Below are 23,603 nucleotides of genomic sequence, written 5' to 3'. Positions count from 1 at the left end.
AGTCCTGGGGATTTCTCTAAAACTGCCCTCGGGGAGTTTTTAAAAACCCGTGTGTTTTTGAAGGTGTTCCTGAGCTGGGTCTGCAGGAGCCATGTGTGCCGCAGAGTCTGCCACCCAGGGCTCTGTGGTTTAGAAGCGTTGCTGCTTCTGACCGTTTCTGATCATGTGCGCTTCTTCAACTTCAACAAAATGTTGGCTGGTTCCGGTGGGAGTATTTTCTGTGGGAATTCCGGTCTTGAGACTGTGTTGATTGTCCTCAAATGATCTTCTGCTAGGGTTCCTCCGCTGGGGTGATTCTCTGTGCTGGAGGAAGTGGTTGCAGAAGGCTAATTATTATGGGCATCGGAGGCAGCAGCAGCCAGCAACTTTCTCCTGAGGTTCTCACTGGACAGTTGAGCCTCATACCACCGTGGTGAGCTTTCTTTAGAAGGGATTGCTCCTTTGCCTGTCTTTGCACTTCCCTCAGGGGGTTCTGTTGGAGTTAATAATCTGAGGTCTGCTTTCTGATTGTCTTTTTCTCTGCCACAACAACAACAACAACAACAAAATGATGGCAAGATAGTTTCTTCCAAACACTGAGTGGACTCAGAGAAATTTGTTCGGAGCCAAGTCTGTCCTTTTGGGGTTCACTGATCCAGTGCCTGGCTTGCATTTTACTGAGCACTGCTGTGCGCACAGCCCCGTGGTAGGCACTTGGGGAACACAAAAGCAAAGGAGGAAGGAAGGGCTTTGCCCTCAAGAAACTCATGTTTCAAAAGGAACTTAAGTCCTAGCTTCCTGGCCCTGTGGGAAAGTGTGATGGAGGAAGTGCTGGGATGTACCCCAGAGGGCACAGAGAGGAGCAACAGCCATGAAGGGTAGTTCACATGATAAGCTGTTATTTGAATATAACCTTAATCCTCATTATAAGCCACGGAAGTGGCTTTAAGGTGAAGGCAGTAAAGAAAGAAATTAGAGGACTGCCAGAGTCCTCATAACTCTATGCAATATAAGATACAACTGGATAAATATATTAATGTAACTTTCCAATGTCCCCCTCCTAAGAGTCATCGTATCTTTAACAATATTTCTCAAACCTATTAGTTTATTTCAGACACTGAGTGAACTCATGGAAATTTGTTAGGAGCCAAATCTGTTATTTCTCACTCTACGAGGAAAAGAAATATGGCAGGTCTACAATGTAGACTTTAACCACTTTCATTTTATTGAAACATAAATGTGTACAAATATAAAATATGCGTAACCTTTTTATCTCTGTACTTTTAATAACTATAAAACCAAGAGACGTATAAATTAAGTAAAAACTTAAAAAATCAATCACACTTGAAGTAATGAGAAGACTTGGTTTCTCAGAGACCGAATCACCAACGTTGGGACCATTGTCAGGGGACAGATACAGTTGGGCTTTTCGTTTCAGTTGTGTTTGACTTGCTTGTTGTGATTTTGCATCTAATGGCCCATCACAGGCATCTGTGGCATTATCGTGGTCACTACTTTTCCTTCTTAACAAATAGCATAAATTTTGTCTGCCGATTCATTGTTTTGATGAGCAAATTCATTCAATAGTGTGCCCCTAAATACAGTGCCGAAGAGAACATAGGTCCTTAAATGTACTATGTGATGATCTTACCGCCACTTTTCTATTTGTAAACTATCGTAAAACATTTGTTCTTAGAATGAATTGCGACATCTTTTATGCTTTATTTAGTATAAATACCTCATTTATTTTCAAACCCATCTATTTTGTTTTCTCTTTAGCGTATGGCTACTTAGAGATACATTCCTTAGCCTTACTTCAGCATCGTCATTATGCAAATCAATGCTACAAAAGAAAAGTTTTGTGTTTTCAGTTGGTAAAGAATTGTGCATGAATAGTAGACAAGGGTGGTTGTTATCATAGTTACCATTAAGGCCTTGCTACAGACCTAAGGGCCTGGCCCTGACGCTTTGAAGTTAATCTCTGATCACTTGGCAGCCGCTGTCTTATAAATGCAAACATGGGAGCCAAAGTCACATGGCAGTGTTCAGTCGTGAATGTCATGAGATTATCTAAAATATGCTTACCTCAATATCAGCAGTTTTGATTATCAAAGTGAAAACAAAATGTTTTAATTGTCCCAGAACTCAAAGATTTTGTCTGTAGATTTCTGGTAGACAAGAACACCAGTTTGAGAAATACTGGTCTATAGAATGTTGGTCAAATACCCGAGGACAAAGAAGTAGTTCCCTTATTTTTTTTTCTTTTCATTTCTCAGAAAAGATTGGTGACATTTCTGAGTATAGCAGCTGACTTCGGTCTCGTTTTCAGCCTTGACATGTTCCCTTCACCCTTTGCCAGTGCCTACTTTGTTTCTACCCTACAAGGCCTTAGAAAGGAGTTTATAGACTAGGGGTGGGCATCAGGCCTAAACAAAGTTCAGCTAACTGAAAGTAACTAAGTGTTTTCATGTGATACTAGGATTTCCCACTGACTTTCTCTCTTTCACGGTGCCATGAACTCTTTGCGAAAGGGACTGTAGTCTTATCATGTATTGGGTTCCTGGTGTGTGACACCACGCCTCGCACATAGGAGGCACTCAGAAAATGTATGCTGAGAGAATGCATGAATATTAGTATAAGAAAGTACTTAGTGGCCTGATGTACATCAGATGACATGCTCCAGTGTCTTGTTCCTGGAAGCATATGACCGATAACTTGTCTCTGTGATGAGTTAGCTGGTCCCGCAGGAAGCTAGTCTCAGCCTGCCTCGGCTCGATCGTTGCCTCAAGAATCAGGCGAGTGACCTTCACTGCTTAGGAGTTAATATCTGGAAAGTGATGAACAATTTCCCACTTGGCACGTTTCCTTTGGTGTCTTGGCGTTTCTTTCCTCACCCTGTCACCCTTGTGATTCAGAACCATGATCTTTTCCTTATTCACGGGAAACACACAAGCCACAGTCCAGAGCATGATATCCTTGTCATTGCCCCACCCTCGCTGGGTACCTCCAGGCAGAGAAGTGGGGGAGAGAGCTCAGCCTGTTTGCTTTCTGATTTTGATCTGTTTGCCTGGTTCCCTGTGATGATAGACTTAGGAGATAAATTGTGTATTTGTTGGAGATAGATTTCGATTCTTCAAGATCAAAGTATAGTGTTACTGGCCCTTAAAGAGTACTTCTTTGTTTAAATTATTGTTTATTTTTTCTCCAAGATAACTTTTCCTTGTTAGCTTTTTTAAACCAACTTTTATATTTCTTATCCAAAAAAAAAAAAAAATCATTCACCAGATAATGGGCCTTGGTTTTCATCCTGTGCTTTAGACATGTGATTTGAACACTTGGGGGAAATGCTCTGATTGTTTGGAGCCTCCAAACTGAAATAGCGTTAAGCAGAGAGCTGGGCTTTCTTACACACAAGTCTGCCATTGTGTATATATATATGGCTACTGGTAGTGAAGGACAGACAAAACTGGCCATGCCAAAGGTTAGCTGCTTCATATGCTAACATGTTCTGTAAAATGGATCTAGCCAGAAGAAGCCGGGAACTGAACTGTTTATCTAGTGAGCTGTGTTGTTGAGAGAAAATCCAGTGACTTTCTGTGATTAGGGAATTTTCTTGTCTCAACAATTAAACCTCGCCTTCCACCTCATTGCCTGCAGGCCTCTACGTAGCTCAGAAGACAATTTGGAATTTGGAAATGTAAATGGCAGTGGAATTTTACTAAAAATAGTAAACAGGGAAACAAAATGCTCTGTAGATAAGAGCTAAATCTAAATAAATACTTACATCTAAGTAAATGCTTAAATACTCGCTGTCTCATTGTATCCTGGAATCTGAGTACATGGTCATTAGTCCTTGAAGTAAGACATGATTCTGTTGGCCCCAGTGCTCCTACCAAATGTAATGCTTTCAACATAATTTATATTCTTATTTTTCCTCTCATTTCATAAAAAATAATATGGTTTGCTTTGAAATAGCCCGGTGTCAATCAGGGGATACAACGAGGAAAAATTTTACTAAAATTGTATTAATATAAAGAATTGTAAACAGTAACATGACTCATGAAACAAACAAAACACCTGATGTTATCACATGTACCTGTAATAGAACGATGGTAGAATAGCGCACAGCGTGGTGTTGGATATGAGTTTGTGTGAGCGCGTGTGCCTTGCACAGGTAGACACAGAATCCGTCTCTCCAACTGTAGTAACTGGAAGTGTCCCGCATTTTCAGTTATTTGAAAGAACCGTCTGCCCTTGTCTTGAATATATAATGCATCGATGCTACCTGCTTCCAAGTAAGAGTGTGCTCCTCACATATAATCTAAAGGTTCTCTCTCAGGAATATAAATGACTATCCCTACACACTCACTATTTGCAATAACAGGGAATCAGCCTGAATGATCTACGGTTGATTAGATTCAAGCCCACAACAGGCTTTAACTCAAAGCCGAGACTGTGTTTTCTTGGTTGGATGACACTACGACCCGTAGTAGGACTTGGGCAGCAAAATAGCAGGCAATAAAAGAATCTTTTTTATATATATATTTTATTGAATTTTTACAGAGAGGGAATGAGAGAGAGAGTTAGAAACATCGATGAGAGAGAAACATCAATCAGCTGCCTCCTGTACACCTCCCACTGGGAATGTGCCCGCAACCAAGGCACATGCCCTTGACCGGAATTCAACCTGGGACCTTTCAGTCCGCAGGCCGACGCTCTATCCACTGAGCCAAACCGGTTAGGACCAATAAAAGAATCTTTTCCAGCATTAGGACTAGCTAATGTTGACCCCCGTGAGGTTGTCCTTGAAGGCAAAGACCATGTCTGCCTTGGATGTGTGTTCCTAGGATGCCACACCGCAGCTGCCACATAACAGGTACCCCAAAAATCATGTGACCATCATTTTAAAAATTGGTGCCTAAAGCACTGAGTTATGTCTCAAAAATCGACTACATAAATTGTGAACCACTTCTTTGCTCGGACAGGGAGAAGATCCAATTTATTCGAACGGAAGGGACCCCAGGATTGGTGCGTCTTTCCAGTGATGCAGACCTTGTGATGTTGCTGAGGTAGGTGACACTCATTCTTGAGCTAGAAAGGGTCTTATTATCAGGTGTCAGGAGCATTTTAGAAAATAATTTGACAGCACTGGTAGCCTTTATTCCTGAGTTCTTGGGGGATGCTCACTTCCCGAGGTGGATGCTGGTGTAGTGGTCCTTCATTCCGGATCGCCGCTCCCATCACGGAGATGTCTGATTGTTTTTGCCCTGCTGGTCGAGGAGGTGGCATTAGAGCAGGGGAGGGTCTGTAGAGGCCAATGCATGGAACGTCCTATTCACAGAATGGAGCAGAAGGGTAGATACAGCTTACCCCTTCAGCGTAGAAGAGGTCATGTTTGTATTTTCTTTCAGATTGTGTGTGTGTGTGTAACTTGTGCTCGGTCCCCTTTTGCTGATTCAATACTGTTTATTTACTCTATGGTTTTGAGAGTTTAGGTCTGGGAAATCAGATCAAGTTGAAATTTGGTCTCTGGTCCTCACTTTCAACTTGATAGCCCTTCATAAAACCGACCAATTGTGTTTTCTTTGCTGCTGGTTAGAGTACCTTTGGTCTTAAATTTTAGAGTGGTTTCGAGGGGAAATAGCCAGATTTCAAGAGCTCTTTTCATTTTCAATATTAGCCTTCAAATGTAGGAGGCCAGAGTAGAACAATGCTTGCTCCCCCCAGTGGTTGGGACACCCCACCAGTGTGACCTCCATAGAATGAAAGGGCAAGTCATGCTGAGCCATGTCAGTCAATATTTTATTTATCCCAGAGTGCTAACAATCTCATTCATGTTATTCATAATGATCTTGACCTGAACCGTTTCTAACTGCCTACTTGATAGTTGCCATATTTTAAAAACTAAAGCCAAAACGTTAGTTTCTTTTACTGGATTTTTGGAGCATAATTCATTGGGATATATTCACTTTCCATAAAGATTTCATTTCACTGGATTCTGAATAAGATCTATGGTAGAGCGGTTCCTTGACTGCAAGAGGGTGAGCCTTGCCCATGGTGTACTGAGCTAGTTCTGAAAATAGGACAGGCTATGCCAGACAGTCAGGAAGATGATTCGTCAATTAATATGGAATATGGTGTTTCTTCCATAGTTTGGTTGGAAATATTTGGATGATCAAATATGTTTATCATTTTAATAATACAGTGACGCAGTGTATTAGTTGTGCTGCTTAGTAAATGATCTTTAATGATTACTGAAACTTTTGGGGATATTCTTAGCTCTTTACTTTTAATTTTACTTTGGAGTTAGAATAATTTGAAATAGTGACTGTGAACTCAAGCAACAGATTTGTTGCTAATAGGGGAAGACTGCCTGTTTTTATACTTTGTCTATTTCTTAAAAAGAGAAATCACTACTGGTCCAATGGACTTGATTATCAGCAGCCTGCAGTGTGGAGATAGATGACACAGCTCTGGGAAATGATTCCATTCAAAAATAAACCTGTATCAGGCTATTTTCCAATATAGATATCATGAAACCTGAGAGTTCTTAAATGACCTTGCTGCATCTGTTATTGATAATTCTAGTTCATATATTCTTTCACTAACTCAACTCATGTAAAAAAATATTCCTCTGTTAGAGCTCATATAGGAAATGATTGATAAATTTGGCTACATTTGAATTTTAAAATTTACATAATGAAAGACACCATATATGAAGACATAAAGAAAGGTAACAAACTAGAAGAATATATTCATAAGGCATAAAAATGATATAAGTACATAAAGAATGCCTTTAAATCAATTTAAAAGAAAAATGGGTGAAGGCTAGAAAAAGGCATTTCATAGAAATTGAAGCAGCAATAACCAATACACTTATGGAGAGATGCTCGCAGTCATAAAATGCAGTTTCGAATAATAAGATACAAGTTCACACTGTTCGATTTGAAAAAAAATCAGAAGCCTGATAATTCCAATTGAGAAATTGGGGCCTCTTTTATTGCCTGGACATGGTGGGATTGCCATTTCTAGGCCCTCTTCGGAATACAGGTTGGCAATCCTATCTAATAAAAGAGAAAAATGGTAATTGGCGTACGACGATACTCTTTTCATTGGCTAATCAGGGCTATATGCAAATTAACTGCCAACTAAGATTGGCAGTTAACTGCCAACAAGATGGCGGTTAATTTGCATATGTAGGCACAACACAGGGAGGCGAAAGGGAAAGCAGGAAGAAGCCCCCTGCCACTGACAGTGATCGGAAACCCAGGGGGGAGCTAAGAGCTGGGGGGCAGGGCAAAGGCGGCCCTGGGGCCGCCTTTGCCCCGCCCCCCAGCCATGATCAGAGAATCAGGTGCCTTTGCCGCCCTGGCCAGTGATAGCAGGAAGTAGGGGTGGAGCCAGTGATGGGAGCTGGGCACGGTCGAAGCTGGCAGTCCCGGAAGCTAGGGGTCCCTTGCCTGGGCCTAAAGCGAAGCCCACGATCGCGGGGCCGCTGCAGCTGCGGGTCCCCGCTGCCCGGGCCGGACGCCTAGGCCAGAGGCGTTAGGCCTGGGCAGGGGCGGAGCCTACAACCACGGGGAGCTGGGGGTCCCCTGCCCAGGACTGACACCTCTGCCAGAGGCCTCAGGCCTGGTCAAGGGGCCGATCTGGTGATTGGTGATCGGAGGGTGATGAGGGTCAACTCCTCTGGCCGAGGCATCAGGCCTGGGTGGGGGGCAGAGCCGGGGATTGGGGGGATATGATGGTCCCCTTGCCCAGGCCTAAAGCCTGGGTCAGAGGCGTCAGGCTTGGGCGGGGGGTGGAGCAAGTGATCAGAGGGAGATGGGGGTCCCCTGCCCAGACATGATTCCTGGGCCAGAGGCCTCAGGCCTGGGCGGGGGCCAGAGCCAGTGATCAGGGGGAGATGGGGACCCCCTGTCCAAGCCTGACACCTCTGGCGGAGGCGTCAGGCCTGGGCAAGGGGCCGATCAGGCGATCGGAGGGTGATGGGGGTCAACGCCTGAGGGCTCCCAGTATGTGAGAGGGGGCAGGCTGGGCTGAGGGACACCCCCCCCCCAAACACACCAAGTGCACGAATTTCGTGCACCGGGCCCCTAGTGTTATATATTAGTGTAGTTGAAAAGGCAACTGCATTATGACTGAGCAATTCTAATTTCAGTTATGTTACCATGTTTATGCTAAAACACTCTTTTACGTATGCCCAAGGTGTTCACTGCACCGTTATTGATAAAAGCACAAAGTTGGGGAGAAGTAAATATTTGTCAAAAGAGATAGGGATAAATAAACTTGGTTCATAGAATGACCTGCTGCATAGCAGGTAAAAATAATAAATTACATCCTTATGCACAGACAAATCTCAGAATTATATTGTTGAACAAAATATCCAAGGATGCTATGTACATATACCCATTGTAATTTTTTTTTAATTTTTTAAATATATTTTATTGATTTTTTACAGAGAGGAAGGGAGAGAGATAGAGAGTTAGAAACATCAATGAGAGAGAAACATCGATCAGCTGCCTCCTGCACACTCCCCACTGGGGATGTGCCCGCAACCCAGGTACATGCCCTTGACCGGAATCGAACCTGGGACCTTTCAGTCCGCAGGCCGACGCTCTATCCACTGAGCCAGACCGGTTTCGGCCCCCATTGTAATTTTTAGCGTTGCATCAGGCAAAGCTATATATTTTTTTATCTAGGCCTATGTGTTGCTAAATATAAGACTATGGAAGGATACCTATTAAGGTTGTGAGAGAGGAGAACAAAATATACACACTTGCATGCATATATATATGCACACACACTCATATGCATATATATGCATATATATATGTGTGTGTACGTAAATGTACACATACACAGATGTACATGTATGCACGCATGTTTGTCTGAAGTAAAAATAAAGCACAGGTGTAGATGTCTGAGGAGAGGGTGCTAGTCCCTACTCTACAATTACGTTAGCTAGGACTTTGTGGTAGCAGCTGTTACATGGGACTTCTCACTAGCGATTCCCTTTAAAATCACATTATTCAATGACTACTGACTTACTGAAAAAGGGAAATGGCCATTTCAGGACTTAATTAGGCATTAAACATATGATTACTTACCGCTTCTGTTCCCAAACCTTCTGACTTCTATAGTTTAAAAGTGGAAAGATGGCTTTAAAAATATCTTGTGTAAAAGTGCCTTTGCTCAGTGGCTGGTCCCACAGATGTGTGCATGTGGGTGAAGAAAGACAGAAAGGCTGTCATTGCTACCACCCGGGGTTTCCCAGCCTTGGAAGTGTAGCCGCTGTGGGCTGGATATGCCTTTGTGGCAGGGAGCTAGTCTGTGCATTGTGAGATGTTTATGGGCATCCTAGCCTCTACCCACCAGATACCAAAAGCACCCCCTCTCCCAGTTATGGCAACCAAAACGGCCTCCAGCATCACTCAGAGTCCTCGGATGGTGTGGGGAAGGGCAGCCTTGCCGGGCTCAGAAGCAGTGCCTTGGGGAGTCTTTCCTTAAACCCCTGCAAGGTTAAACTCTTGCCTCTTTTTCTGAATATCTTCTGAAAACAAGGAGCAGGTTTTAGATTTGGCCAAGTGTAAAGGAAACCTACTTCCACCTCTTAATTAAAAAACTCTTTATGGTTGTTTTCATTCTATTTTAAGTGTTTGTTTGAGTTAGTGCAGTGGTCAGCAAACTGCGGCCCCTTCAGTGTGGCTCTTCCACAAAATACCACGTGCGGGGGCACACGTACAGTGCGATTGAAACTTCGTGGCCACACTCAAGGGGCCAAAGAGCCACATGTGGCTCGCGAGCCGCAGCTTGCCGACCACTGAGTTAGTGCAATCAATACTGCTTTTCCTTATCATCTGTATGATATGGGATTCCAAGATACCAGATATCTGCTGACTGGCTTTTAGAAGACTAGTGGAAACAGCAGATATGGGGTTGGGTAATCTAACATCAAAACCCTCACATTTGAAAACCATTATGAAGCTAGGGGGCTGATTATTTAGGAGCTATTTTGTTTTCTTTTGCTTTGAACGCTCCTTTTAAGTCCTGAGCTCCGAAGGCTGAGAGCCGCTGTCTGTCTCTCAGATGAAGCTGTGAAACATGCTTCGTGTATCCAGGAGGGGCTCTCAACAGATGTCTGTTGTGTTGGACTCTTATTCCCAAATTACAACACCCAGGTTCTCTTGCACACGAACATGTGAACTCACACTCACACATTAAAGTGGCAAAACAGAAACGACATTGTCCGACGTCGGTAGGAAAACAGACCAGCAGCCACAGGTTTCTCAGGAGCGGCCGCAGCAGCCAGCCTGTGCGGGGACTGGCCAGCGGGCAGAGGGACAACGCTCCCCATGGGACATGGGACGGGGACGAGACCTTGGGTGGGGCGGGCCAGGAGGAGAGAGCGACTGTCTTAGCTGGAAACACGGCTTTTCCCCACCTCGTTGGCTAAAGTGCGCATTTTGTTTCTTGTTTTTCCCCAGTTTATTTGAAGAAGAGATAATGTCTTATGTGCCTCCACATGCCTTACTCCACCCCAGCTACTGTCAGTCCCCGCGCGGCTCCCCTGTGTCCTCTCCCCAGAACTCGCCAGGTGAGTCCACCTGCAGCTCCCGGGTTCTCCGAGGAGCGAGCCCTAAGTCAGAGTTGTGTTCTGCGTCAGGGCCAGTGCAGCGACATTCGAGTGCATCTTAGGGCCAGCCCGGGTGCATGCCACGTGGCACGCTCTGTCCTCTGGAACTGGCGTGTTTCCCGGGGATTCATGCTGACAGGAAGGTAATGACATTCCGGAATAGCAAGGTAAAGGCTCGCCGGGCGGCCTAGTCGGAGACAGAACTTACTCTTCATTCGGCGGTGCCCAATATGCCTTGGAAAATGTTAGGGCACAGGATACTGTGTTAGCTTTTTGCATTTAAAAGGTTTTAGTTAGGCTGATTCAAGGATTAATAAAAAGAAATCTCTACTTTCAAGAAATAATAGAGAATTGAAGCTGGTCAGCTTCAGGGACTTGGAGAGTTTTCCCTGCAGTCGTCACTGCCTGCGCTGCACGGGACAGCGAAGGACCCGTGGGCAGACAGAACGTGTGACCGATGAAACAAACGAACATGTTTAACTTCAAATTCCTTTTGAAGGAGGTATGTTGTGAATGAAGGAATGACTGGTTGAATGAAGGAGTGAATGGATAGATAAATGAATGAATGAATGAATGAATGAATGAATGAATGAATGGTAGAAAATGCAGCTTAGCAAATGAGTGCTTTTTAAAGGAGGGTAGTCATGATGTTGTAAATCAGCTGCATTATCCTCATTATAGGCAATGCATTGTTCACACTTTAACAGCTTTCAGAATTTAAAACTATGTTACTGGGAATCCACACTCCATATGTATTACGAAGAGCTGCTCTGTGTTCGTTGATATGTAACATGTGTTTTCACATATTGTTGTGATAATGAAGCTACAGCCGACTCAAATACCTCAAACAGATTTATTGAGCATCATCTATGAGCCAAGCACTGGTGCTACAACGATGAATAACACACTCTCTGCCTTTGAAGGATTCATAGTGCGCCAGTGAGTCAACGAATGACTCTGTAAAGCTCTGTGGTCCGTCCTGTATTGAAGAATGTGTGGGAACACCGATGTGGGAACACGTCTTCCCTTAAGACTAGGGGTGGGGTGTTTAGGGAAAGATGAAGGTCCCAGGTATGAAGGGGGGGCCCTGAAGAATGATGATGGGAGTTTACCAGGGAGACCAAAGGAAGAAGGGCCTTCATGGCACCGAAGCATGAAAACAGTTTAGGGCAAATGGATAGGGCAACGCGAAGGCAAGTTCCCAGAGCTCGGACTGGAAGATAGACTAGGGCAGTAATGGCGAACCTTTTGAGCTCGGCGTGTCAGCATTTTGAAAAACCCTAACTTAACTCCGGTGCTGTGTCACATATAGAATTTTTTTTTGATCTTTGCAACCATAGTAAAACAAAGACTTCTATTTTTGATATTTATTTTATATATTTAAATGCCATTTAACAAAGAAAAATCAACCAAAAAAATGAGTTTGCGTGTCACCTCTGACACACGTGTCATAGGTTTGCCATCACTGGTCTAGGGCCTGTGGGTCATCGATGCTGTACCTTGTAGTCCATGTGCAGCCCCTAAAAATGTATAAACAGAGGAACGTCCTGTTTTACAAAGACCAGTTTGGTGGCGATACAGAGGATGGATTAGAAAATGAGAGACTAGAATCAGAGAAACTGTTTGGAAGGCTGTTGTGTTAACCCAGGTGACATGCTAAAGAGTTGGACTGGTGACGATAGAGAAAAGGGAATTAATTCGAAAGACACGTAGGAGGTGGAGATACCAGGACTTTGAGTTCAGGTAAGGAAGATTCTGAGGTCCCAGCACCCAGATTGCTAGGCAGACGGTAACCCCATTTACCCAGAAATGAAAAGGATTGGCCTGGAGGGGAGCGGGGATGAGTTTGGTTTGGACATGTTTCCTGAGGAATCTTCGGAGATATCCAGGCACAGCTGGAAAAGACCGCCATGGAGCTCGGGAGCAGCTGCTGGGAACACAGGGGTGCGGGTGGCAGCGGGGCCAGAATGAGAGGAGAGGAACGAGGGAAGACAAGTCTGTGGAAAGAAGAGAAAAGAGGGATGGTCACATGAGAAATCCCAGTGTTTCAGTGATGGGCGGAGAGAGAGAGCGCAGGGGAGAGAGCCAGTGGTTTTTGGAACAGAATTAGGAAAGTCTTTTCAGAGAAGCCAGGTTTCAAGGAGGAGGGAGCGGTTAACCGGGCCACATCTTCAAAGGAGTCATGAAGGATGAGTCTGAGAAGAGGCCATTAAATTGGAAATTTATGAAATTGGGTATAGCCTTTGCCAGGGCAGTTTCTGTGAAATCATCGGTCACAGACTGGAATGTGACCGGTGACAGAATGATAGAGGACGTCAGGAGGAAGCCAGGAGGGTAGACTATTGTTTTCGCCAAGTGTGGAAGGAGAGGAAAATAGGACAGTACCTGGAAGGAGAAGCGCCATTCAGGAGGGGGTTTCGGGGGCCGGGGGGGGGCGGGAAGCTGAGCGTCTGTGTGTCAGGCCCACAGAGGTCAAACGATGTGGGTGGGAAGAGAGTGGCCACTTGAATGGGGCGGAGCAGCAGGCGGCACAGCCCAGGCCGGGGGCAGGCAGGACCCTGGGGGCCCAAGCACCGGTCAGCTTGGGAACAGAGCAGGGACACCAGCTTGGACGATACAGGTTGGGAAGACAGCAGTAGATGACGCGACAGGTAAGTTTCAATGTGACATAGACGTTTGATGCCAACGTCCAGGGGAGAAATTGCTGTCATTCACATGCATTCACATGCTGGCCTTCATCTTTGGCAACCGTGTGTGACGTTGGGCGATCCACTCCTCCCTGGCCTTGAATTTCTGTCCTGTAAAATGGGAATAATGGTGGTCGCCTCCCCTGGTTACTTGGGGAAACCTCGCTGGAGAACACCATCCCAAGCATCCAGTACATATTTGTTTACTCCTTTTTTTTTTTTTTTTCCTTTTTGGAAATAGGATCCTGAAAAGCGTTTGTCAATATTTGAGCCATTAATAACTGCAGCATGTCAACCCATTTCTTCCTGATGCACAGGGCCGGCCGCCTAAATGGTTACTCATTCTGACGGGTCTTTATCGTAGCTGGGGCCCAGGGTGGCGTTCAGTTGGGTTGTCCCTCTCCCGGTGCTTCATGGGTAAAGAAATGAAGCCGTGCGGGTTGTCACTGATTCCAGCCAACGTTCTCCTCCCAGGCCTTTGCTGAGGCAGCCTCCCCAGAAAAGGTAGATCTCGGGGTGTCCCTCTGAAACCCCCCACCCCCCGAGGCGCGGGCCGGGAGACTGGCCAAGCATCTCAAGGCTTGTATGAACACGCAACGTGATGCCTCTATCGATCACTTCATTTCATCGCCCATCACCATGGCCATGAGGAGTCCCTGGTGGGAATAGCCCGCCTCCTGGAAGCAGGTGTGGGATTACGTTCCAAAGACAAGGAGAACCCAGGCAGACCCCCCTCGCCAGCAGTGCTAGTGGCGGCTGTGACTCCCAGGGAGAACCGTCCCCGTGCTCTGGCCCCCCGCTCCAGTGGGTGTGGTTTGTCCCTACAGTTGGCTGCACTGCCTGGCCCGTGGGGTCACTAACTGATGCCACGTGACCCCCAGGGTGACTCGCTGGCCGCCTTCCTCCTGTTTCTCCAGGTGAAAGAGCCTCTCCTTCTATCGTGTTTCCCAAGTTTTCGTGAAAACACTTCCGAGGGGCTCTGAGAGGTTGTCTGGTCCTCCTTGCGACTAGAACGCCACCCCCTGAGGGTGTGGGGATGATATAAAAACCTCCACGATCATGAATTTTAACGATCTTCTTCTCGGAGCCCTAGGACCCCGTCAGCTGTCCATGTTTCCTTATCTGAGCGCGGGACAGTCGAGGGCAGTGGGGAGGGGCTCCGCCAACGGGGACTCGCTGCTCTTTAGCTGTGAGAGCGCCGCTGAACACCTGCCCCCATGGTGGAGCGGGAAGCTTGGCTTTCCTGGGACCTTAGATGCCAGTCCCGGCCTTCGCGCCCTCCGCCCCAAGGCAGAGCCCTTCCCAAGCACCGTATGGTTTGTGATGTCCGATCCAGCCCAGGAGGAGACTTAGGGGCCGTAGGAGGCTGGGCATTTCTAGGAACTTAGATGCAGCAAATCCCCCATTTAACGAATACTGTGGGAGGTGTGCTCACGCCTGTGAACGTTCCGTCACCTAAGCTCTGAGCGCACGAGGCACGTGGTAGTTTAAGGGACCGTCGCATGGCGCTGGCGGTCCTTGGCCAGACCTGGGCCATCTGGAGGCGACAACAGCCCAGGTCACAGGCAGCCCAGGTCCCAGGTCCCAGAGAGCACTGAGGAGCCACGTGGGTCTTTCCTGGAGCTCATCTTGAGGGCCTGGGGTGGGAGAGGGAATGATTTCTCCGATCCCACAGGAGATTCTCTCTTCCTCTCTCTTTCTGAAGTCTTAGCATCTTAGCTGCTGCTCATCTCATCGCCTGTTCTTCCCACAAACGTCCTCTCTGTCCCTCTCCCTTCTTTCCTCTCTAATTCCCTCTCCCTTCCCCCATCGCCCCACTCTCCCTGGAGTCGCTCTGCACTTGTTCTAGAAATGGCGTTCCACCCCTTCTCTTTACTCTGCCCCCCCAGGTGATCTGGGAACCAGATGGTACAACTGTAGGTGTCCCTTGTGGGCGATGGGGACCTGTGGTTCCAGAAACAAGGGGAAGGGAAGCCGACGAGTATGTCGGTCACAGCTAAGAGGTGGTGGTGGTTGTTGTCGCTCGCCTCCCTGTCCCCCACCCCAGTGCTCTCAGGGGTGCCTGTCACTGGCATGCCCTTTTGCTCTCCCCTTTTTAAAATCCACCCTGCTCTGAGAGGCCAGACTATCCAAGGGTATTTTTAAAAAAAACACACAAAAAGTATGTAAATGAAAGTATGAGCCGGCTCAAAACAATGACCTGAAGGCCTGTTCCTCTTGGGAATAAAGCAAAAATGTGAAGACTGCAGTGTCTGTGCTTCTAGCCAGCTAGTCTGGAGGTGTGAGTGTGTGAATGTGTGTGTGTGTGTGTGTGTGTGTGTGTGTGTGTGTGTGGTTTTCCCTGTTAATTTCCATTGCGGAGCTATGTTCCAGAAGATGGAGTCGCCCAGAAATTACTGCACAGCTTGATAGTCTGTTCTCATTCACTGACAGAATTTTTTGAAAATGTCATAGAGATTTTTCTTTTTAGAAAGTGAACCAGGGTAGAAGTGAGCTCTGAGCCATCCCGTACAGCGGCCTGGGGCCATGTGGGACGAGGCTGAGCTAGCTCCCCATCCAGGGCCGCTAGTCCTCAAGGCGGTCGGGGCTCCTGGGGGCACATCTGGATAATCAGAAGGGACCCAGGCTTCTTAGAAGTTTGATGCAGAGATTTTCCTAGTACCACCCCAGGGATTTTTTCAGGTAGAATTCTGGAGCTGCTATGTGATGGTGCAGGTTTGTAACAGTACGTAGAAATAGGGCGGCACTAGATGGAGGGACTGTAGGTCTGCCTAGGAATGGTAAAGAAAAAAGAACCCTAATGTCTGTTACTGAAATTTCTCCCTGCAAACAATTGACGTAGCGCTGACTACCCTACGAAGTCACCCTTCATCGGGTCACTTCCTGAATGTAACACCGTCCTGAGTCTGACTTCCCTGTTCAAGTCCGTAAAGACCGTGAAGTCGCTCTCGCTCGGAGTCTTGGATCCTGGAGCCCCGCGGGGAGCTGTGGCCGCACAGGGCTGCTCACTCCGCTCCCAGAAAGATCATGTTTTATTTCCACAGCGGAAGTACCGGCGCTCCTGCCCTGGAATTTCTTGGCAGTTGCACCTGACGTGCATTCAGAGTCTGACAAGGGCCAGCGGCCTAATTCCCTGTAATTTCTAAGCCGTGAAGTAATGGGTAAATGGCTTTTTCATGATAGAACTATTAGCAGAAGCATTTCTTGCCTTTAACGACGTCTGTCCCCAGAGTCTCCGTAATGGAGTCACGTCAGCGGGAGCATCAGTGGAGTCAGAGCTGTTTTATTGAGGCCCGTGTTGGTGCTGATGAATGCATTATGGGACTCCCCACATCCTCTTAAGCATCTCAGGTTACACGCCAGTAGCATAGGATGGGCTGTTGTGTTTCTGTTTAAGGAATGAACTCCTAAAGAATCACGTTTCTTTTGAGCCTGGACGATTTTCATTGGGGTGCTGTGTTTTTCCTTTCCTCTTCCACGATCATGCTCTCGAACACGGAGTCATGAGTCTGCTCCGAGCTGTCTGGGTTTGCTGGCCGGCTTTTCTCAGCCGGCAGCGCTGACAGCCTCACGCTGCACCCCTGAGTGGACTTGGCACATGCTGCCCTGCCCCTGGGCGTCCAGGAGTGTCGGTCACTGGATGCAGATGCCGCCCAGGTGTTTTGTGGGTACCTTTGCCCTCCCAGGCGGGGAGGGGGCAGCGGATAATGGTTCTCACGCTTGGAGTTGGTGGAGAGCCCTATAACACTTAGCCAGGCCACACCCCCAGGAGTCTGATGTCCTGTCTTGGGTGTGGCCTGGCCAGGGAGGTTTTTAAGCTTCCCAGGTGATCTAATGTGCAGCTGAGCTGTGGGGACCACTGCCAAGGAGTCCCTTCTGCATCCCAGACACTTAGATCAAGGCTATTGGTTTTCTTTGTGACACCGCGCTTAGTTCTGTGGGTAAGAGTCATAGCTATGCAGACAGACCTCTGGGCATATCGATGATCAATAGCAGTGTGTCTGACCGTTCCTAAGCCCCAGCGCAGGCCCCAGGCCCTCGGTGCCCAGCTCCATGCAGACAGTGGCAGGCACCAGCCTCCCTCCCCACACCCTGCCCACCAGCCTCCCTCCCCACACCCCGCCCACCAGCCTCCCTCCCCACACCCCGCCCACCAGCCTCCCTTCCCATGCTGCTTTGGGTGTCAGACCTGGCTCAGACCCTACACCCAGCATTCACTGGCATGTGACTTCCGTTGCCTTAGTTACAGTGGTGATGGTGGGAAGGGTAACAATGCCTGCTCCCTAGACTTTGGAGGACTCCCCAGGATTCTCTATGCAAAGCGCCTGGTCCCTAAGGCCTAGCCGGCACTTAACCAGCGAACGGCAGTGGTATTGTTTTAAAACTTTATTTTTTAAATGTTTTTATTGTTTTCAGAGAGGAAGGGAGAGGGAGAGATAGAAACATCAATGATGAGAGAGAATCATCGATCGGCTGCCTCCTGCATGCCCCCCACTGGGGATCGAGCCAGCAACCCGGGCATGTGCCCTGACCTATAATCCAACCTCCTGGTTCATATAGGTCAATGCTCAACCCCTGAGCCACACAGGCCAGGCCTAAAAACGTTGTATTAGCACGAGAGTTCCTGCTTCTCTCCTTCCCTACTGGTACCCGTTCTTATTTCACATGGCACATGGTCCCCTGCGTCCCCACCCTGCAGTCCAGGCTCACCGTGCCTCAGGCCTCCATGCAACTGCTCCTAACTGGCCTCCACCCCATCTTCTCTCCTTGCCACCCTGCCTCCCACTGCTCACTGCATCGGGCCCAGGCTCCTCAGCCACGTTTTCAATTCCTCTTGTAGTTTGGCTCCAACCTTCCACTGCTTTCCCTCCCCACTCACTCCGCCACGGCGTTCCCTCTGCTCTGTGAGCGGGTCTCGCCGTGTCTGCCGACCACACTCACAGGGCTTATTGAACTCACGCTGCCACCCGTAGAGGACAGATCTCCGGGGTAAAGGCCTGGCTCCCTAGTCTTCCCCCCTTGTTCTCTGTCATCCTCATTCACTGTCCCTTTCCCATAACCCTGATGTCAGTGCGCATCCTGGGGCCAGGCAGCCGTGCCAGTGCGTGGAGCGCACGCTTCCTCTGATGGAGCAGCGGCCCGCGTAGCCCCAGGAGGGTGCACGCCAGCGGCTGCAGGAGCTCCCGACATTGTCTGGAGGAAATATGTATTTTTTTTACTTGAAATCTCCTCATTTTTAAATGCTGAAAAGTTAATTTAAAATCTTTAAAAATGATTTTAATGCGAACAAGATGGATCACTAGGTCTGGGTCCAGCCCCAGGGCAATAGTCCTGTCCTCTGCTTTATGGTTGGTACGCCATCGAGGTTAGGACTTCGCCAATTGTCGGAAAGGTTTTCTTGCTGACTTCCCAGCCACGGTGCCCACTTCGGGAACCCTGTCTGACTCACTGTGAGCTTCCCTTGCCGAATCTAACATGGTATTAGCAATGAATGACCACCACTGAGCTGATTCATTCATCAAAGCAATACTTAATGAGCTTACTCTGGTGTGTAAGGCACAGGACTTCAGCATGTCTGTTTTCTGGTTTCTCTCATTGTGTTGTGAAATCTCTGGTGGAAATTTCCAGTGTTCTTGTCAGGGCCCTGACTCCCATTTTCATCACCGATTCTGTATCCCGGCGTGTCGGTTGGATACCTTAAGACCCAAAGCCAGAGTTTTCTATGGAAAGAGGAACTGTTACTTCTACATTTTATTAATGATACTTGTCATATGATGAGATATTTTTTTAAAAAATCTTTAGGTAATCTGTAGATAATCACAGTACTTGGCACATACTAAGAGAAGCAGGGGCTGTGTGGAGGTGGGCAAAGGTGGAGGGAAACGGGACATCTGTGACAGTGTCAACAATAAAAGCAATAAATATGTTCACATTGTTATGCAAAAAGAGAATGCAATGAACGGCAGTCTTATTTACTCTGTGCCACCAGGAGACGTGCCTTCAGCAGTTATGTCTGAACTCTGTTTTTACATCCAGATTATTCTACCCTGCGGCATCAAATGCGTGCAATTGTGCGTCTGAAGCAATTCCTAGTTAGGGTGCATACCCGAAAGAAGTTTCGTAGGTTTTCCATGGAGTGAAGGACAGGAACTCACTGCTCTTGCTGTAGACACCGCATACTTTTCACATGATAACTTCCTGTCTAATTGCCATGATATCATCTCAGCAGCCAGCAAAGATATTCCGCCCTCCAGTCAGCCCTGGGCATGAGTAATCCAGCTTGGCTTGCAGCAGCTTGGGCTGAAAGGGGAACATATTTGACGAACACATGGCACCATCATAACTACCCAAACGGCTTCGCTCTTTTCGACCAGCATGCCACCAAGGAACGCAGGGGCTGTTGGAGGTGGGCAAGGGTGGGGGGGGGAGGGGGGCATCAGTAACAGTGTCAACAATAGAAGAAGTCAATACATTCACATGGTTCTGCAAAAGAAAGAGAATGCAACGAGTGGCAGTGTTGTTTGCGTAAGCTCTGTGCAGCCGTTAACCTGGACAGTGGGAAGCTGCAGGAGCTGAACGCATTGATGGCCCGCTTTCATATGTTCCCTCTGGTCTCAGCTCGGATGATATGTGTTCATGGTGACATGATGCACACCGGGACGTTGCGCAAGGCCAACCTCTCTCTCTGTGGTTTGCTGTAGGTACGCAGCGTGCCAATGCCCGGGCACCAGCCCCTTACAAGCGAGACTTTGAAGCCAAGCTGAGGAACTTTTACAGGAAGTTGGAGACTAAAGGATATGGACAAGGCCCAGGGAAATTAAAGTAAGTCAGAGCAAAACCAGCACAGGGTCTGCTGATGGTGAGAGGATGGGGTGCAACTGGGCGTGGTTTGCGGCGGACGACCACCTTGGTTTTAGTCGGTGTAATTATTTTGGTGTCTGTACGTGGCAGCACCATACATCACACGGTTCTGGCATTGAGCACAATTACGCTTAAGGTTTTAAAGCAAACAGTAAAGAAACGACCACATTCCATGTAAAAAAAATGTTAAGGAAAAGTACAAGCTGCCCAGCTGTTGAGCACCGACCTATGAACCAGGAGGTCATGGTTCGATTCCCGGTCAGGGCACAGGCCCGGGGTGCAGGCTCGATCCCCAGTGGGGGGCGTGCTGGAGGCAGCCGATCCATGACTGTCTCTCATCATTGATGTTTCTCTCTCTCTGACTTCCTTTCTGACATCAATAAAACTGTAGTTAAAAAAAATAATAATAAAATTTAAAAAATGACAAGCTGATTTACTTTTTCTCCTGAAAAGGACCTCTGTTGGCTTGGCGTGGACTCGTTGGCTCTGAGGCTGTCGCGATGTCCTGCATCGCTCAGCACTGTCTCCTGAGCCCGCCCAAGTGCGGGCACCATGCTCAGCATGTCGCTCTGTGAACTAAACTGCACTTGCCCGACGGCGCACCTCATGAACATTGTTCCTGCCTGTCTTCCTTCACCTCCATTTAAATGGGGAAATGGAAGCGGCCTCACGATGTGTGGGCAGAATGATGCTCATTCTCTACGTGGCCCTCCTGCCCTCATCCCCCCCACAGCCCGCGCCAGGGCCTCACCGAGGTCACGTGCCCCCTGAGAGAGGATACAGGAGGGAGCGTCGCTACTGCAGTCCCAGCACGTTCCGGGTTCCCGAGAGAGGGTCCAGAGGGCAGCCCACAGCCCACGGCTCGCCACCCCCCCAGGAGGGCTCACTTGGTTAAGTTAGCCGGGCCACTTCCCTCACCTCAGAGAACACCAGCCGTCCAACACCATGCCTCTCAGAGCCTTCTCTCCTCATGTTTCTCTTACGAAGCTCGTGACCTAGCTTTCATGCCTTGGCCTCCACATTACCTCCCTTTCCATGGCTATTGTCACTACAGGCAAATTGGTATGTGCTCAGGGATGACTTCAACTGTCATTAGGACACGTGGGTTCATGGGCCACACGTATCAGTCGTTTGTATCTGTCACTTAGGGAATCTCAAGATTCCCTTAATTTAAAAATGAAGTCAAGCACAGCGGTAAACTCCTCTGCTTGGGAGGACACAGAGAATTTTTTTCCTCTTGTTCTCACAGTCAACTCTCTAGGCTCTTGGTACCTCAATTCCTTGTCCAGGGGCACTCGGGCTCCAATCATGACCTCCTGGGGCCGTTCTTCCTTAACTCAGCACAGGGTTGTGCCTGTGATGTTGCCCGTGGTCCTTGGATAGATGGACTCGACCACTCAGAGGGCCTCTCGGTGTTCGCAGGTCATAGGTGGGGTGCCCCCTCTGTCAGCGCTCCTCTTACGCAGCAGTTGCTGGCACAGAGCGATGGCATGAAGTCACTCCTTTTTGCCTCGTTAGTTATGGTAAATGGAAATTAAATGGCAAGCGCCCAGTCCTAGAAAGATAAGGATTAGGCAATAACCTTTTTTATTTTTTTTCAAATTGTCTCCTTATGGACAGGTTAATCATCAGAAGAGATCACTTACTCGAAGATGCTTTTAATCAGATCATGGGCTACTCCCGGAAAGACCTGCAGAGAAATAAGCTGTACGTCACCTTCGTCGGGGAGGAAGGGTGAGTGGCACAGAGAAGTGGCCGGGGAGCGCAGGCTGGGCTCCAGGGCGGTGTCTCACCACATCCTCGCTGCGGCCGCCTGAAACAGGAAACCCTTCTGGCAGGAAATGCTGCTCTCATACACTAAAATCTCGTGGCTTTTTTTTTTAAAGGCCTTCTCTGGTTTTTAAATTATTTTGCATAGAAATTCTCTGGTAAAAACGTATAACTCCTGAACATTTTTGAGAGCAGCGTTTGGTTTGGTCTCTTCTCTGCTTCTCTCCTAAAGGGAAGTGTGGGCTTTGAGGGGGTAAACACCAAGGAATTGCTTTGCAGCCTCTGTGCTCTTGTTACCTACCCTGGGTGCCCAGCAGAACGTGCTTCGGCTGGTAAATAAATTCCGGTTCAGCATCACGCATTGGAATTCTGCTCTTCTACCCAGAAGCCTCCGCAGCAGTAACTGTTGGGTCTTGGTTCTTACTGTTCTCTCCTTTGAGAGGGCAGCACACCTACCGAGATGGCTGCCTGCCGTAAGCAAAGGTCTCCAACCTTCCACGACTCTTGCCTGAGTGTGCTCATGTAGATAAGGGTCAGGGAATGAGGAGAGAAGACTCGCACCGTCTTCATTGCATCCGGGTAGACATGGCAGCTGTTACATAGCACATGAGAGATGACAGCTCTCCTGTCGCCCAGGCCCCTTCCTCTTTCCCCATTTCAGGGCAGGGTTTCAAGTTCCAGCACCTCCAGTGTAACCCAGCCATCGCTACAGTGAAGTAAACAAAACCCCACACCGGTGTCTGAACTCTGGTTGTCTTCTCCTTGATTGTATTGATTTGGATTATTTCCCTCTCAGTCATGCCCAGGAATAAACTGTGTTAGATTATGGAACCATAGTAGTAATAGCCAACTAATTAAACCATTCAGTACATGGTTCATGAAATGGAGGCTCCAATGTATAAAATAACTGCATGTCCCAGTGGAACCAGATTATAGCAAAATTGAGATTCACAACCAGGTCTTGGTTCTTCATTCAGTCCTCTTGGCCCAATACTGGGATGTAGGCAAAACTCCTGCACTCTGGTTTGTCTGCATGGTTTTCCTACCCATGGATCTTTCCACCATTTCAACTAGTGCCTGGTAACGTCCGCTCTTCATGTGCACTGTTGTATAGTCTCCCTGCTGAGACTTGGTGAAAGGGAAACCTTACGTGGGAAAGAGCTTAATGTGACCGAGCTGCACAGAAGCTGCCTGAGACCCGAGCCCTTCATCCCTGACGTGCCCCAGTGGATTTCTCGCGTCTGTTCGTTGGCTTAGAGATGCAGGTGCACAGTTGAAAATGCAGACAAATGTTTTTAGCCGCATCCCAGGTATGCATGGGATGCCAAGTATTTCCTGGCAGAGTCAGCCTGGTTTGAATGAGAACACTTCTCCTCCCCGAGAGCGCCAGCTGCCTTCCTTCATTGTTGAGATCTCAGAGATGCAGGGAAGAGGCTTGGGGAGCCCTGGGACTTAAGTGTGAACAGAACAGGTGCTTGTGATGTTTGGTCATCCTCATGCAGCCTCCCTGGGATCCAGACTGATGACATCTGCTCCTGGGAGGAGGCCCAGGCTGAGTGGGCCTGATAACTCTGGATTTGATCGCCACAAATGTCCAAATGCTTCCTGCTTCTATCGCCTGTCTTCCACCTATAACCCCAGAGGGAAAATAAGAGGAGACATTGAGGTGT

At 47.8% G+C, this 23,603-nt stretch overlaps 1 protein-coding gene and 1 long non-coding RNA gene across 14 annotated transcripts in view; one reads left to right on the top strand and one right to left on the bottom strand.

The window, feature by feature from the left end:
* HECW2 (HECT, C2 and WW domain containing E3 ubiquitin protein ligase 2) overlaps positions 1 to 23,603 on the top strand; it is a 264,600-nt gene that overhangs the window by 199,167 nt on the left and 41,830 nt on the right. For all 13 annotated transcript variants that reach the window (XR_009453721.1, XM_059702621.1, XM_059702618.1 and 10 more), the window contains 4 exons: positions 4,965 to 5,048; positions 10,467 to 10,576; positions 20,004 to 20,124; positions 21,784 to 21,897. Coding sequence is in view for 12 of the 13 variants with exons in the window: in XM_059702621.1 (XP_059558604.1) it covers positions 4,965 to 5,048; positions 10,467 to 10,576; positions 20,004 to 20,124; positions 21,784 to 21,897 (429 nt within the window). In the remaining variant the exon portion in view is untranslated. The remainder of the gene's footprint in view (positions 1 to 4,964; positions 5,049 to 10,466; positions 10,577 to 20,003; positions 20,125 to 21,783; positions 21,898 to 23,603) is intronic.
* On the bottom strand, positions 18,813 to 21,919 carry LOC132238074 (uncharacterized). The gene is made up of 3 exons (XR_009453722.1): positions 21,810 to 21,919; positions 19,409 to 21,718; positions 18,813 to 19,022 (listed from the first exon to the last, which is right to left on the bottom strand). It is a non-coding gene; the product is annotated as an uncharacterized LOC132238074 (long non-coding RNA).

This window comes from Myotis daubentonii, chromosome 7 (assembly GCF_963259705.1).
Source record: "Myotis daubentonii chromosome 7, mMyoDau2.1, whole genome shotgun sequence".
NCBI classification, from domain to species: Eukaryota; Metazoa; Chordata; class Mammalia; order Chiroptera; family Vespertilionidae; genus Myotis; species Myotis daubentonii.
Note: the sequence above shows the minus strand (reverse complement) of the source record. Positions and strands in the feature narration are given on the sequence as shown.